General features: G+C 43.3%; 1 protein-coding gene across 1 annotated transcript in view; it reads right to left on the bottom strand.

Annotated features, from left to right (window-relative positions):
* Col24a1 (collagen type XXIV alpha 1 chain) overlaps positions 1-13,388 on the bottom strand; it is a 266,714-nt gene extending 253,326 nt beyond the window's left edge. The window contains exons 1-2 of the mRNA XM_051165699.1: positions 12,741-13,388; positions 7,005-7,069 (exon numbers count right to left, since the gene is read on the bottom strand). Coding sequence (XP_051021656.1) covers positions 7,005-7,069; positions 12,741-12,796 — 121 coding nt within the window. The 5' untranslated portion in view covers positions 12,797-13,388. The remainder of the gene's footprint in view (positions 1-7,004; positions 7,070-12,740) is intronic.
* Between the last annotated feature and the right edge of the window lie 3,517 nt (positions 13,389-16,905).

Below are 16,905 nucleotides of genomic sequence, written 5' to 3'. Positions count from 1 at the left end.
TGCCCCTTTTCTGACCATGTCCCCTGGATGGGGAGACCTGGTGGCACTCAGAGGAAGGATAGCAAGTTACCAAGAAGAGACTTGATATTCTAAGAGCATATATAGGGGGAGGAGGTCTCCCTCAATCACAGACATAGGGGAGGGAAGATGGGGAGAAGTGGGAGGGAGGGAAGAATGGGAGGAAACAGGGGAAGGGCTAACAATCGAGATGTAATATGAATAAATTAATAAAAAAATTAAAGTGATTTTGCCACATGCATTCCCACATTGTCAGCATTAATTGGGCTTGGGGGCTACTGATAGTAATAATAACATTTTAAAATATACATGAAGTTGGGAGGCACACAGGTCAGTGGGCTCTGGGAAGAATTGGAGGATGGTACTAGGTAAGTGGATAAGCTCATCATAATACATTGTATGCACATGGGACATTCTAAAAATATATTTTAAGTGATTAAAATGAAACCACCAGGATTATAAGGAAGATTACATAGTATTCAATATGCATTTCTTTTTCTTTCCAGATATGTATAAATTGACCACATTAACTAGATTATCTCCCTATATTTGTTTTTTCAAGGCTTTTTTTAGTCACTTCCAAATTGTGCCAAAATCGTGACTCAAATATAAGTTTCCTGGCTCTAGGCTACTGAGTTAAGGAACTAAAGGAAATGATTTATGATCAGTTGCTTTTACTTGTTCAATGCCCTGAGGATATGGGAAGAGAAGCTGGTCTAGACTGTGGTCTTCCGTTCTACAAAAATGTATTGTGCTGCCATTACCTAAACATCCTTTGTGTGTTATCTCATTTTACTCACCCTAAACCTCATATAATGTGGTTCTTATCTTCATCTTGATCTGTTGGAAATGAGGCTTACAGTGGTTCAGGACTTCACTCAAGGTCACAGAGCTACTTGGCAGTGTGATCTGGACATTAAGCAGGGCTGGCTCCAGAACACCTGTGTCCTTAAACACCACTGGCACAGTGGGTATGCTAAAGAAACCATTTGCTCTTTAAAGTTCTCTGGTTGTAGGTAGCACATTTCTTCTGTATAAACAGATCAATGCAAACTTATTCATAAAGTGAGAAATGAAGCTTTAAGCTACATATAAGAATTGTTGACAGAGTGCCCAGTGTAGGAGGGTGGAGTTGCTGTAGCTAAAATGAACAGCCTCTATGTGACATTAACGTACACAGGAGACACTCTTCTTCCACATAAGGGTGTGCCAACATGTGTTTTCACACTTGCAGTCATGAACCAGAGACATGATGCCATTTGAGAATTAGTTACATGGTCAATCCAGTGTGACCCACTATGGGTGATACTGCATCTCTCTGTCACATCTCACTGGCAGCCGGGGATAGCGAGAAGAGAAGTTTGCTGCAGCAGGCAGAAAGATAACCACATCAGCAAGTCCTCAGAAAACATAAGCTTCTATAAACCACCTCATCTTGAAATAGACTCACATATTCACTAGGTTACACCCAACACTAGGCTAAAAGGCAAATATAGAGTTCCTATCTATTAAGATGATAGTTAAAATGGATTTTTTAAGCTATGTTAAAACTTAAGAAATAACTAAAATTGTAGAAAATCACATACACTTTCTCACATAGATTTTTAAAATCACATATATTTAATCTTGAAGGCCTTTTTAACGCAAAGAAGGAAATATGGTTCAAGACTACCTAAAAAGTGGATGATTAGAAGAGACATCAGCAGACACAAACACATTAAAAAAAATGCATTAAAGAGGGAAGAGAGGAGGGATGGGGTCATGACCAAGGATAAAGTGAATGAGTAAATAAAGAAGAGAGAGAGACAGAGACAGAGACAGAGAATGCATTAAAGAGCTGAAGACAATGGGACAACAACTCATGGGAAAGCCCTGAATGACTCAGGAATGGGAGGTACAAGTTCAATGAATTCTTGGAGTTGCACATTAGGGTATTGGAAAAGTGGGAAGTAGCTAAGCATTTGTATAAGAAACTCTGAGACCATAACAGAAAAGTAAAGATTGATTACATTGAAATATTGACACAATCATAGCAGAAGGTCAGAAGTACCTTCCTTATAAGGGAATCAGGTAAGAGCTACATAATACATTAGGACACAACCCCTTCATCCAAGGTTCTTGTAATCACTGAGCTCCAGTAGTGGCAACCACCATGATTTTATGCTCCATGTAAAACTGGGGGATGGCATCCTCTCTAAAGACACTTCATGGGTCCAGATATTTGGGTTGCAACAAGCAGGTGGTCAGCCTGGCTCTTCTTTCAACACCCCAACATGGAACACTTTGGTTGTCAGGCCTATATGAAAATAGTCCCCAAATATATTTTTATTGTCTTATTTTAAATGATAACAGAAACAACTGCAGACTCTCAAATAATATCTACAATTTAAAAATCAGATCAAAACAAAGAAATTTAGAAGAAGAAAAAGGCAACATAAGAAGAAAACTTCAAAATATTGTTGTCACCCTTAACAGAATTAGAAAGGACAAGCACCCGAGGAGCAGCAACACGTTTCTGCCTTTTGTAAGGAAGAAGGGAAATCTGAGTGAGGGGCCTGCAATGTTCAGATAAACAGACATGAACATGTCTAGAAGAGAAACTCAGGAATAGCTCTTGCCTAACCCCAAACAATATTGGGAAATAAGACCTTAAAGTAAGAAAACAAGTAAGTCAATTGTGGAGGTGCAAAAAATGCAACAGAAAATGCAGAATAATAGGAGTTAATTAGAAACATGGGCATAACAAAGGGAAATTTCCAGAAAGCGAATGACACTTCCACACCGATAAGGGAATGACACTTCCACACCGATAAGGCTCACTGGATACCCAACACAATGAAGAGACTCTCGTCATGACAGTGTTATAGACTTCAAAACATCAACAGCAGGTGACTATAAAGACCTCAAGAAAAGAATGAAGAGATCATAGTGGACTACCAAGAATTACTCATCAATTTCAACAGCAGCTGTTCATGCTAAAAATAAATAAATAAGTAAATAAATAAATAAATAAATAAATAAATAAATAAATAGATCAGAATCCACCACAGGCTTTGGATTTCAGTGGAACCTATGGAGTAAAATTCTCTACTGGCTTCTGCTGACTCTCTTTCCACATTAGCGTTAGACAGACCCTGTCTCAGGAATGCCCTGCTTTCGAATCTGCCCCAGCACAGCATTAAAATAAATGCTCAGGGTATATTCCAAGGAGTGGGATGGCTGGGTCTTGAGGAAGCCCTATTCCCATTTTTCTGAGAAAGCGCCAGACGGCTTTCCAAAGTGGTTTGCATTCCCACCAGCAATGAAGGAGTGTTCCTCTCTCTCCACATCCTCGCCAACATGTGGTGTCATTTGAGTTTTTGATCTTAGCCATTCTGATGGGTGTAAGATGGAATCTCAGTGTCATTTTGATTTGCATTTCTCTGATGACTAACGAGGATGAGCATTTCTTTAAGTGTTTCTTGGCCATTTGATATTCCTCTGTTGAGAATTCTCTGTTAAGTTCCAAGCCCCATTTCACAATTGGGTTGTTTGGTTTTGTGGTGTTTAATTTCTTGAGTTCTTTATATATTTTGGATATTAAACCTTTGTCAGATGAAGGGTTGGTGTAGATCTTTTTCCATTGTGTAGGCTGTCGCTTTGTTCCCTTGACAGTGTCTCCTGCCTTACAGAAGCTTCTCAGCCTCATGAGGTCCCATTTATTAATTGTCGACATTAAGGCCTGGGCTGTTGGTGTACTGTTCAGGAAGTTGTTTCCTGTGCCTATGTGTCCCAGGCTCTTCCCCACTTTTTCCTCTAACTGAATTAATGTCTCTGGTTTTAAGTTGAGGTCTTTAATCCACTTGGACTTGAGTTTTGTGCATGGTGACAAATAAGGGTCTAATTGCATAACAGGGACATATGCTCAACCATGTTCATAGCTGCTTTATACATAATAGCCAGAACATGGAAACAGCCTAAGTGTCCCTCAATAGAAGAATGGACTAAGAAACTGTGGTATATTTACACGATGGAATACTACTCAGCTATTAAAAACGAGGAATTTCCGAAATTTGTGGACAAATGGATTGATCTAGAAATTATCATAATGAGTGAGTTCACCCAGAAGCAGAAAGAGACAAATGGTATATACTCACTTATATCAAAACACTAGTCCAAGGGATATGTACCATGAAAATCTTTACTTACCAAGAAAGTGGGTCAGAGGAGAGGATATCCGATTGAGACTTTAGGCAAGAGTAGCACAGAAGAAAGAGAAAATAGTAGGACCCACAGGGTCCTGGAAACCTACAAGAAGAACTTTATGACAGGCAGATCTGGATCCTGGGGTCCTCCTCAAACTTAGGCACCAGGCAAGGAGAATATAGGCAGTAAGCTTCGAACCCCTACCAAGACCTAGCCGACGAACATGATACTCTCCACCGTTGAGTGGAGAGTGAGATCTGACTCTCACATGAACTCTGGTGCCCCTTTTCTGACCATGTCCCCCGGATGGGGAGACCTGGTGGCACTCAGAGGAAGGATAGCTAGTTACCAAGAAGAGACTTGATATTCTGAGAACATATATAGGGGGAGGAGGTCTCCCTCAGTCACAGACATAGGGGAGGGGATATGGGGAGAAATGGGAGGGAGGGAAGAATGGGAGGAAACAGGGGAAGGGCTAACAATCGAGATGTAATATGAATAAATTAATAATAAATAAATAAATAAATAAATAAATGCTCAGAGGACTAAGGTGCCTCTGAGGAGAAACTTTTTTCAAAGATGTCTCAGAATTTGTTACAGCATGTGAACAAATAACTAATAATGGCATAGAACACACAGAAGAAGAGCGATCTCCCTGAGGAAACTTAATGAAAAAGTACAAATGTACACAGGTCAATGACAAAAATACTCATTAGGACATGATAAAGTAAATTACAATAGCAAAGAAGCTATGGAATTGTATTAAGGTGACCAGAGAGAAAGAATGAACAGAAAACATTAAATTCTCACCATCAACAATAGGAAATCAGTAAAATAGTTAAGCACATTATCAAGAAAACAAAGATTAAATTGAAAAGGTACCAGAGAGTTTCAGAGAAGGTAAAGGAAAAGATTTGGTTCTCCAGGGCAACTTACCTTTGAGCCATGTATTTGAAGTACTCTGATACTCATTTTTAAGTTTTAAAATGTCTTGTAAGTACTAGATACTCCAGAGATGTCTAACTTGAGTCTCTTGCTCAAATGAGAGATTTGACCATCTTAAGGTTGCAAGTCACAATTGTGCATAATTTTTTTTTGATAAATTCTCCCTTTTTAAAAATTTATTTGTCCCTGTGTGTGCATGCCACATGCAAGTGGGTGGCCCTTGGAGGCCAGGAAAGGGTCAAGTCCTCTGGACCTAGAGCGTTAGGCAGCTGTGAGCAGACTAAAGTGAGTGCTGGGAGCAAAACTCAGGTCCTCGTGGGAGTCCAGTCAGCACTCTTAAGTGCTGAGCCATCCTTGCAGCCCCTACTGACTCTCATCAGGTAGATCTGTTGGACAGGGGACCACACCTTCCTATGTGTGCCTCCCTCCTGCAAATCTGTCATTTGTGATGTCTTTGTTTGTCATTCTTTCATATTGTCGTTTGGTTGATGGACTCAGGTGACAAGTGGCTCATTGAATTTATTACTAAGTTGAAAAGCTGATCCTATTACAATTTGGGCTTCTGCACTGGGTCCTGCTACGGAAAAGTGAGAGGGCCAAACAACCACCCTGCTGATGTCCGACACCCAGCCGGCTTCCTGGAGTCTCACTTCGAAAACATCTTTGAACCTTTGACAAAGCCACTTCCCTTTTTCACTTTGAAGTCAGAGATATTTTTGTATTTACATGTCAGTCATTGGGTAGTAAGATATTTCTTGGGAAGTAGACACTTTTAAAATGTTGTTTAATAAAATGAATAAAATAGGATATACAAAGAGTTCTGAGTGTAACAATCTAGCCGATGAAATCAAAACACTATTTCCTAGATCACCCCACAGGAAGTAAATAATGTTCTGAGCCCTCTGTCTAATATGCAAATTTCACTTCTTAATGATGCAAATCCAGGAGGAACATTTCTTACATGCGTGTGTTGTTTCAGGAAGGGCAGAGGTTATTCAGTTACAGTCTGCCACCTCCAAGAACTCCCACTTGAAGTGACGTCACAAGCAAAGCCTTTTCACTGTACAAAACTTCCCTTTTATAGAGATTTGGCTTAAAAATGTAAGCAATTTCACAGATGGAAGATCTGAGCAATTCCTTAAAGGTCATATTTACCCCCTAAGTTGATTTTTTTTTTTTTTTGTACCCTCATATCCTCCTGCCACTGGCTCTAATCTTTTATTATTGTTTAATGCTGAATTTCAGGTTATGGTGACTTGGAAGGAATGTACTGTGGCTGCTGAAAGCAGAAATGTTGTTTGTTTGTTTGTTTGTTTGTTTGTAGCCCAGGCTGGTCACTGACTGGATAGGTAGCAAGGCTGACTGTCCCTGATGGTCAACCTTGACTTTCATCTAGTTAGGATTTAGAATCACCCTGGAAACCAATTTTTGGCTTTATCTGTGAGGAAGTTTCTGGAGTGAGTTAACTAAGGTGGGAAAATCTGTCCTAAAAACGGGCAGCACCACTGCCACAGGCTGGGGTCCTGGACTGAATGAAAAGGAGAAAGTTGCCTGAGCACCTGTGTCTGGATACAACGGAAGCCGTGGAAGCAGTGGAAGCAGCGGGCTCCAGCTCTGCCATCTTGCTTTCCCTGCCATGATGCATGGAGTCCTCAAACCATCAGCCCAAGTAGACGCTACCTTCCTTAAGTACCGTTTGTCACAAATTTTGTGACAGTCATTAGAAAAATAACTACTACACTTGTCTGGAGCACCGTATCTTCCTGTCTCTCTTCTTGATGCGCCAAGGCTGCAGGCTTACCATACTCAGCTCAGAAATATTCTTAAAACACAAGTAACAAGGTAATTCCCCTTACCTTGTTCCTGCGCATGAGCAGTAATCCAGGCCACACATAGTGCAATAAAACGAAGAAGCAGTTTCCTGGGGGGTGGGGGGGGAGAAAAGTTAAGACATTTACAACTAACAAGTCATACAACTGCTAGCTCAGGAGTCTGCAGTGCAGTATGAATTTGCATTTCTTCCTTCCTTCCTTTCTTTTGCATTTCTAATGAGTTTCCCCCATAAAGCTGCTGCTTCTGACTGGAGGGCCATGGAGGCCTCTGCACATGTTTTCTGCTTTAGGGCCAGTGACATTCAAAGTTGGTTCACAGGGTTTAGATGACTGTATACTACAATCATTTCAGAGCTTGAGAAACGCTAATACTTGGTTTCTTCTCTCCCCTTCCAGGAAGATTCTGGTTTTATTATGACCATGGGACAGGCAGTGTGCATGCACGTATATGTGTTCCCAAATGTGTGTGTGTGTGTGTGTGGGTGGGTGGGTGTGTGTTGGACACTCCGTGTTTTGGTCTTAGTCAGTTACTCCCCACCTTACTTTTCCAGACAGGGTCTCTCATTGACTTTGACTTCTCTGATTCCCCTAGACTGACGGGTCAACAAGCCCCAGGGATCCTCTCATCTCTGCCTCCCCAGAGTTAGACTGACAGCTACTGCACCCAGCTCTTTCCAAAGTGGATCCTAGGGCTGAAATTCAGGGTCATCACGCTGGCACAGCAAGTACTTCAGAGACTAAGTTACCTCCTGCCTCTGTAATTTCAAACATTTACCAGGTGGGCCAAATGTGTAAAATAGATTTGAGCACCATTGTGTAAGATTAATTTCTGCATGTGACAGAACTCAACATTCTCAGACATTTAATAAAGCCAAGCAAGTGTAAAAGAAGCCAATATTATTGTCACTAAAATTTAATAAAGATTCAAAAATGACAAGCCATACTATCTGAGGGTGTCTAATAAACAGTCTGCCCTGCCCCCAGGCCCCATTCCCACCCACAACCCCGCCCCGATAGCCTCACCTTCAGTTATTCAGTTTAGCACCAGCCAAGTTCAGAAGATACCAACCAGACTAGCCAGGTGAAGACCTAAGTTTAGTTGGAAAAACACCCAAAGATCATCCCAGGAAGAGACAAGGAGCTCATCCTTTCCCAAGAGTCTCCCCTGGATGCGGCTGAAGGACCTGTTCAGCTTTCTCTGTCATAAAAGTCTAGGTTCTTTAGGGAGAATGCCAGCAACCTTTCTTTAGGGTACTCAGGAGATCCTTAGGATTTATGATGCGCGTCTCTGAGCTACTGCTACACATCCCTACAAAGAGGAAGTTTACAATAGCTAGAAAGACTCATGAACTTTTGTGAATAGCAGACTTTTTGATGAGTTGGTGGCTTTCTCTAAAACCAGCAGAGGTGTGTGAAGTGATGTGAGAAACACACATGTAACACACATCTAGCATTTCCACGTTTTCGCTCACCCTTGGTTTTTATGCCAAAAATGTCTTAGTCCTGACAGGTTTACAGATTCTGGGTTTTACTAACAGCTACGATCCAGGAGTAGTAAAAAAAAAAAAAAATCTCTTCTTCTCAAAATAACTGAGGGAAAATTTTCATCCCAGCAATGGGAATAAACTTAGATGATTCCAGGGGGAAAGCATGGTTGGTGATTTACCCACAGTGAAGTCTCTCACACTGTCACTGAACTCAACATGAGGGACTTACACAGGGCATATAATTCGAGGTGCTTGCTCAGTTCTTGCATGCAGGGAGAGTAATGCGAGGACTTAGGGCAGTCAAAGGACATGGAGTCCAGTCAGTAAAAAGGAAGAAAAATACAGCCATCCATCTTGTAGCACCAAGGCAGCTGTTACACTGCCCCACACTAGTGTTAGAGATTTTTGAATGAATGACCCATAAGAACAACAGATAGCCCTTCGTTCCTACAAAACTTCTGCCAAACTTCTTTGTTTCTAGAACACAGAAAAAATAATAATAAACATTTTTATTTATTAAACTGGCAATGGAGGAAATTATTTGGTTTGGTGGATGTTGTTACCTTTCACCAAAATATCTCTCACAGTTTCCAGAATCTTCTTTTTCTTTTTTTTAATTATTTAATTAATTTATTTAGATCACAACTCAATTGTTATCTCATCACTTGTATCAAACTTCTATCTGCACCCTGATCCCAAGATCAAAGAGGTCAGGTGCTCCTGCGTGCCTTTTGTCCAGCTTAGAAAATTACACAGTCTGAAGGCATTTCATCTTTGCTTTCTCTCTGCACCTGCAGTTCCAGCTCCTTTTTCCCACAAATGATGCTCAGACTAACTTTATTTCCTTCAAACCTTCAGGTACATTCATTGCCTGTGCCTCATCTGAACATTTTGATGGACTGTGTATGGAAAATCACGTCCTCTTTCTGCTTTGGTCTCACTTTAGGTGCTTTTTAGTTGAACCTTCCTTTGGCTTAGAATCATTCTGACTGGCCCCTTTCCAACCCTCCTTCCTCCTGTCTCTCTTTTCCCCTATACACACCCAACTCTTCAGGATTTCCAGATAGTCTTCCTTGAATACACAGTTATGCACAGTTGTTTCTTTTGCTCCTCTACTGAACCCTGCTGTTGTTAGGGGGGCAATTGTGTCTTTTCTTCAACCTTTCTATTCTTACTATCTGAGACCAGGCTGAACTCTCCACAGTTGATGTTCAGTAAATATTTGTTGGAGAAATGAATAAATGATAAGAAAATGAATGGCAGAATAATGTTAAGCTTTTTGTAGAATTAAAAATGAGATGGTCCTTATGTCATCTCTTACCCAGAGTTATAAATTCTAATATCAGACCTAGTAGCAAGACACAGCTCACAAAAAAAGGGCACCGTTGCTTGTCCAGGTCTTTTGATAAAACTTTTCTCCTGTGGGTTCACAGATTTCCAAACAAAATGTCTAAACAACCCTCAAAATTACTTTGCACATACTGTACTTTCTCTCCCCAAGGTATCAATTTATTTTTAACATTTATTTGAACACTCAAATAACTGAGCAACTTAGAAAATCGTATTTCCTATCAGCTAGGAAGAACATTACAAACTTTAAAATTACTATAATAGCCAGCCCAGGGGACTTTGTGATAACCTAAGTTTGTTGTTGTTGTTGTTGTTTTTGAGGCAGGGTCTCTCTTATACCAGCTGGCCTGGATCCTATGTAGCACAGGTCAGCTGGGACCTCTGATCCTCTGCCTCTGCCTCTTGACTACTAGGAAGCACAGGCTTATGTCACACATTCACAGTAAGCTCATGCAGTGGGTGGAAATGAACCCTAAATCCCATGCACACCAGAAAAGCAATACAAAGAATGAGCTACACTCCCAGCACCCAGCACGTTAAGCCAGTGCATCTAACACCCTTCATATTTCAGGTTTATTCTATTAATTCTACAAAGTCACGTCAATTTTAATCTATTTTAAGAGCAACCCTGGGAAAGAAAAGGAGAGTATGGATCCAATTTTCAACTATAAATATTTTGGAGTGACTAACTGGGAACTTCCAGACATCACTACAAAAAAACAATCACAGTAAGTGGAAACCTCAGGCATTCATCTGCTAATGGAAGACTTTCCTAAAGCCCCGCCCTCTTTCTCAAAGTACTGGTGATGTTTTCAAATGAAAGAACTCTAAATTCTTTATGTTTTTTTTTTTTTTTCCTAGAAACAAGTTTCTCGGTCTGACCCCCTAACTGCCTTTGCCCTCATTTGCATGTGTGTGGCTGGACCTATGAGGACCTACAATCTGGTTAATCATGAGTTACCCTTCATTATCTGCAGCCCGTACCCTCTGCCTTCTGCAATGGAACAAGTTTGGCATCTTGAAATTTTCATGGTGGGCCAGCCTCTTGGTCCCAGGCCTGGAGGTCTCCTCAGTGATAAAGGAAGACCAGCAACTTCAGCCAGGGCCTGCTACCCACTCCAGCACCTCTCATCAAGCCTTTCCTGCCTGCCTACCCAATGCACTGGGTATCACTTTCTCCAGAAGTTCCACCATTGTGTGTGCAGTTCTATTTAGTTTTTCTGCCCACCCCCAGTCATCTGGACCCATTACAAGCCCCAAGTTGGCCAAGAACATATATGCAGGGTTGGTCCTGAGACCCTCTACAAGGGCCCTGTAAACAGTACAAGACAGACCTGTGTGAAGACACACACCATGGGAATTATTACCTGGCTACTTGGGCTGGGTGCAGTGGCTAGAGAAAGCCTTTGCTATGGGAGTTGGCAAGAAGAGAGCACCTTGTTGGAGTCTGAGCAGAAATTCCACAAAATTCGACCTTGCAGAGAATCACCCCACACCATACCCTCAAAGGATATATCAACCTGGAAGATGTATCCAGGCCTGTAAGATCTAATGCATTTGAGCCCTACCCTGCCTGATTTCTAGAAAGATCCACCCAGTGGGTTGCTTACCAATAAAAGCTGTTTGAAAAGCCTCAATCTGTGTGAGGGCCGGAAGATGAAGGCCACGGGAAGAACTTCTAGCATCTACGGACTACTGGGCTCCTAGCATTGAAGTACACAGACGCTGAGGGTATCCTAAGTGTATAGGCTTTATTGTGTCTCCCAGAAAAGGGGGTGTGCCTGGAGATGCAAATTGCTCTTCATCAGGGAACACTCATACAGTGTGCAGAGATCAGAGGGGAGAGCACACTGGAGGTTCTGCACAGGGCTGGAAAGCACATGTGTACACAAATATTGCCACAAGGCAGGGCTCAGGGGCGGGGGCTTCTCCTCTCACGCCTGCCTCCACCAGCGCTCTGCTGACTTGGACAGCTTGGCCCCTGCCCTCCTCCCACCTACAACTCAACAGCCTTCCTCCCTGTATCTCAGCTGGCCAGACGCAAACACTGTAACCCAGTGTCCTCTCATAGGGCACTCAGGCAGGCAGTCACGGCTGGGAACCATCAAATTCACTCTGCCCCCCGCCCCCCGGGTAGGGATAGGAGCAGGTATGGTGTCTAAAGGCAAAGTGAGCCCGCCCAAGCTCCGCCAGGAAAGGTAGGTCCAGCCTTCATACCCTGTCCTTTCCTGACCCCCAACCCTATCCTGACTCTAGGCTGCAAGCACCGCTTCCCCACTGACAGAACATACGTCAGGGTTCAGCCACAACTCCCGATGCGAGACTTTTGTCTGTTGCCTTCTTTAAAAAAAAAAAAAAAAAAAGAGGTGACGTCCCCACACCCCATGAGCTGAGCAGTCTCCTGCTTTCTAGGCTCTTTAGACATCCTTTCTCACCACCTGACAACCTAGTCCCAAACCTGTGCTTGCCATATGCAGCGACTTGCTAGAGTCCTAGCAATCACCAAGGTTGGGCACCGTGAGACAGCGGGAAGTAGGACTTCCGCCAGGGCTGACAGAGAAGAGGAGGAGGGTGCAGGGGAGTTGGAGTTTGGAGCCCAAGCTGGTGTCAGAGCTACTTTGGAACTGCCTGGGGCAGTGGCCTGAGGGGATGTTGGGACACAGGCCAGCATGCTTTTCCTCTGCAGCCACAGGATCGCTCTAGCATAAACTGCGACTCGCTGGCAGAAGCTAGCTTCCTTTCAAAGACAGTATTTTACAAGTTGAGAAGAGGAGGATGTCACGGCAGCTCGTCCACTCCCAATGCCAAAACGTACTATGGAGCAGGACCACAGATCTCCACGGTGGATAGAGAGAGTGGAGAGAGGGGGTTGGTCTAAAGTCCCTTCCTCCCCGTCCCCTCAGGCAGTGGGTAGGCTACTTACGTTTTTGAGGTGGGGGAGACCTTTCCATGCCTTGTCCTGTAGGCTCCTAAATGCATTTGTATGCATTTGTCCCTGCAGCAAAGCACTAACGGAAAACAGAAGCCAGCTCCGAACTGCTAAAGGTGCAGATACTGTCCATGAAAAGGGGGGAAAGTCACATGAGAACCATGCTCCAACCCGCAAAACGGAGTGTGGGGTGGGGTAGGGGTTGAAGCGGTGTGGGGGTAGGAAGCAGCACCCAAGGGGGGAAGACAGCTAAGATGCTCCGTGCCTGGCTACAGCCGGGGTCGCGCTCCCCTGGGGAGACCAGAGATGAGCGAGACTTCACCCTGAGGCAGAGGGAGCCAGCGGCAACAGCCGGAGCTGAGTCGCGAGCGCAGCCCTGGAGTTCACTTGCGGTTCAAAGGAGACTCGGAGACTCCAGTAAAGCTCTCTGCTTTGGGCCTGGGAGGAGAAAGGCGGGGTGGGGGGTGGGGGTGGGAAGAAGGAGATGAAAGTAGCGGAGGAAGTCCTTGGGACCGGCCTGCGCCCAAACATTTGTCAAACAAGCACACACACCCACTTGGGAAATCAAGTTGGTGCGAGGGGCTGGTGGCAACTGCAGGCGCTTGCTCGGCGTTGACTGCCGGCAGCTTTGCCTAGAAGAAGAGGAGCCCAGTAAATCCGGCTGGTGTTAAATTTCACCAGCACACTGACTTGCAATGACATCACTAAACACGGAGCACACCTCCCCCTCCGCCCCGCAACCTTCCCCCACCCCAGCACCGCCCAGCTGCCCTGGTCCGCCAGCCTAGCAAGGTCAGGCTGGGCCAGCTGCCCCCTGAGCACCTCCTGGCCACCTCAGAGATGCACTAATTTCCTAGCTGTAGTGATTTAGAGTCATCCCTTCCTCTCTCTCCATGTAACAGTCTTGTTCGCGTTTTCTTGTCTGTCTCCTGTATGACTCTCCATGCCCGGGCTTTTTCTTTACTCTCTTTCCCTACACCTAGGGTCCTCCTGAACTCAGCTAGTTTTTCATTCCTTTCCCACCCCATCTTGCTTTCTTTGTAGTTAGCTTGGGGTCGCAGTAGTGTAATTAATTCAGCGGACCTGCTCCCACGCCTGCCTTTCTCTGGCTTTCTCGCCTGTAATTCACCTTTGCACCTAGTCCCTGACCTTGACTCAGTTACAAGTCTAGATCCGTACTGCACAGTCAAGCAAGGGCATGCTGCCACACAGTCTTATAGCTTCCACCTCCAATTTCTATGACAGTTTTCAACACAAGTTCCTGTCTTCCCACGGTTCTTCCATGCTGAACAGTTCATCTTATGAATTTGCCAGTAATATAAGACCTAAATATTCTCATATTATTTTTCTAACTGATAAGTTTACAAATCTGGAGAGAATTACATCTAGTCTTTGGCTGACTGGTATACGCTTTCAGCACCTGCGACCATGTGGCATGCCTGTTGAGTGACTGCTGGGTGTGACAACATCATTTCTCCACGTTTTTCTATTCTCTGCACTCTCAGTTAAAGTTTTTTTTTTCCACTTGCTGAACAGGAGGCCACCTTGAAGCAACAGTGAAGGTTGAAATTGACCAATCAAATAACTGATGATATTCTCAAACTATATTTTTCTCGAGGACTGGACTTTGATTTGTCTTCCTTTCTTCCAATTTCTAACTTTCCATTTTGAAATGATGTTACGTTGATTTAAAAAAAAAAAAAAGCAAAATACTTGCATTCTTTTAGATCCTTTCTCTGCCGTGCTTCAAGTTCCCATAGGAGCTTCTCTGTAGAGTAAGAACAAACCCGCCAGTGCTTTCGTATTTCCAAAGAACAGACTGTGAACATGTAGATCAAAGTGGGGCATATAAACCTACATGCAGAACTACAGGAGACAAACCAGAAGCACAGGTAACAGCAGTGTCCTAAGTAGATGTACTCTCCATTTATGGTAAACCCTATAAAATAGGCTTGTCTTTTATCTTCATTATGCAAAGGAGGAAATTAAGTCAGGAAGAAGTTAAATCACCTAAGATTGTAATACTGATAGGACTCAAACCTGTTCAGACTGGCTTTGGGTGCATTGCAGGTTTCCAATATTCCTTTCTTTCCTTTCTTAGTCATTCCTCCCTACTTACTCTTTTTCACAGATGTTTTTGGACAAGGGGATATGAACACCACATACAGTATTCTCCCTGGATCCCTGTGAGGATGCAGGAATCAATGCGTGGTAGAGGTGATATGTCCGCACACTGCAGGAAAAAAGACTAGATTTGCAACAGTGCTGACACAGCCAGGCTTACATAGGAATGGTATTTTCTTTAGAGATGAGACCCTTTTGAAAGAAGAAGAAAAAAAGCCATTTACATTCATGTGTCTGTGTATCATCAAGTGTTTATGGGGCAGCATTAGCTTGTCAGTAATGGGGTGGGGCGGCTAGAAGCAAAAGATCCGAGCTCACTGGCCACCCAGTCCAGCTAGCAGCGAATGCTAAGCTCAGCGAGCAGCCACCACACAGGACAAGGTGGAGCTTGATAGTAGAGGGAGGACAAGGCATGTTTACCTCTGGCTTCCATACACATATGACACGTGTGCACCTGCGTGCTTCCATGCACACACACACCAAAAATAGATCTTCTTGTGTACATAATAACTCTTTTATTTTTGTTTTGTTTTTTTTTGTTTTGTTTTTTTGAGATAGGGTCTTACTATGTAGCCTTGGCTGTCCTGGACACCAGACTGGCCTCAAAGTCACAGAGATCCCCCACCCCTGCCTCCAGAGTGCTAGGTTTAAAGGCATATGCCACCACTGCCTGGCTCTAATGATATATTTTTAATGATATAAAAATTAATAATTTTATACAAAATATATTTTTGGCATTTCTCTACCAGGAGATATGAGCAAAATAAACAATCTATAATATGTGAAGAAAGTAATCATAACTTTAGTCATTAGATTTATATATATAAAAGATTATAAACTTTTCACATTGAGATATTTGTAAAATTGGTCATATCATGAAAATGTTTTTTAGCTGGCCGTGGTGGTGCACAGCTTTGATCCCAGCACTGTGGGAGGCAGAGGCAGGTGGATCTCTGAGAGTTCGAGACCAGCCTGGTCTACAAAGGGAGTCTAGGACAGTCAAGGATACACAGAGAAACCCTCTCTCAAAATTTTTTAAAATTTATGTTTGTGTGGCCAAGGAAAGGTAGATGCTTAAGAGCTAGGCTTTGAGACAGATAAAAGAATAGTTGATTGTATCCAGGCTTGCATAATTACACTGGGGTTTGGGGGTGGATTAGATTGAAATGTCACGTTGAAAGTTGAAAGTTCATCTCAAACAAAAACAAAAACCTCCCAATGGTTTTTACTTCATAGTCTGTTAAAGCCAACTGGAGCCCTCTACTGGAACAGTGTTCTAGGAGGGGCAGAATTTATATCTGAAACTAAGAAATGGCAGGCAAGGTTCCATGTCTGCAGCCAGGGACAGAGGTCCTCATATTCTACACCGCACAGACGCATTTACTAGCTGAACACTAGTTTTTATAATGTCATATAGTCAAGTAGAAATGATATTCCTCGCCAACAAGAAGAGCTGAAACAAATGGAAGAGGCCGCAGAAGACTCAGAATTACAAGGAATGGTTGGTTATACAGTAGCTCTTAACCACTGAGCCATCTGTCCAACCCATAATCTTTCATTAGCTGAGAGAGAGAGAGAGAGAGAGAGAGAGAGAGAGAGAGAGAGAGAGAGAGAATCGAGTCAGGAAAGGGAACTGGAGTGTCTCTCATGGCCTGGCCTGCCTGCCCTGTTCTGTGCTGTTGCGGGGTGAAGGCAGGTCTGCAGATGGACCGAGGCTGAGGGCCTGAGGAGGAGATTTAGGGCAGCTTCACTGAATTAAACTCAAAGTGTTGACTGAGTGGCAGGCACGTGCTACATCTGGAAACAGGGAGAGAGCTTCGCTGTTCTTTTTTTTTTTTTTTATCTTGGCTTTTCTTTGGCCTGTAGTGGAGGCGTTCATTGCCAGGGTGCGGGTGGGGGGCAGAGATACCAATGCTTTGCACCACTCAGGACATGTCACTTGTTCTAATAAGGGAAGCAGCTCTACAGAGGAAACGAGAAGAAAGCACTTCAATAGTTGTTGTCCTTTCAAAGTATTAAGAGCCAGATACAGTGT

Source organism: Acomys russatus, chromosome 23 (assembly GCF_903995435.1).
Source record: "Acomys russatus chromosome 23, mAcoRus1.1, whole genome shotgun sequence".
Classification (NCBI taxonomy): Eukaryota; Metazoa; Chordata; class Mammalia; order Rodentia; family Muridae; genus Acomys; species Acomys russatus.
The sequence above is the reverse complement of the archived record's forward strand: the minus strand, read 5'-3'. Positions and strand labels throughout refer to the sequence as shown.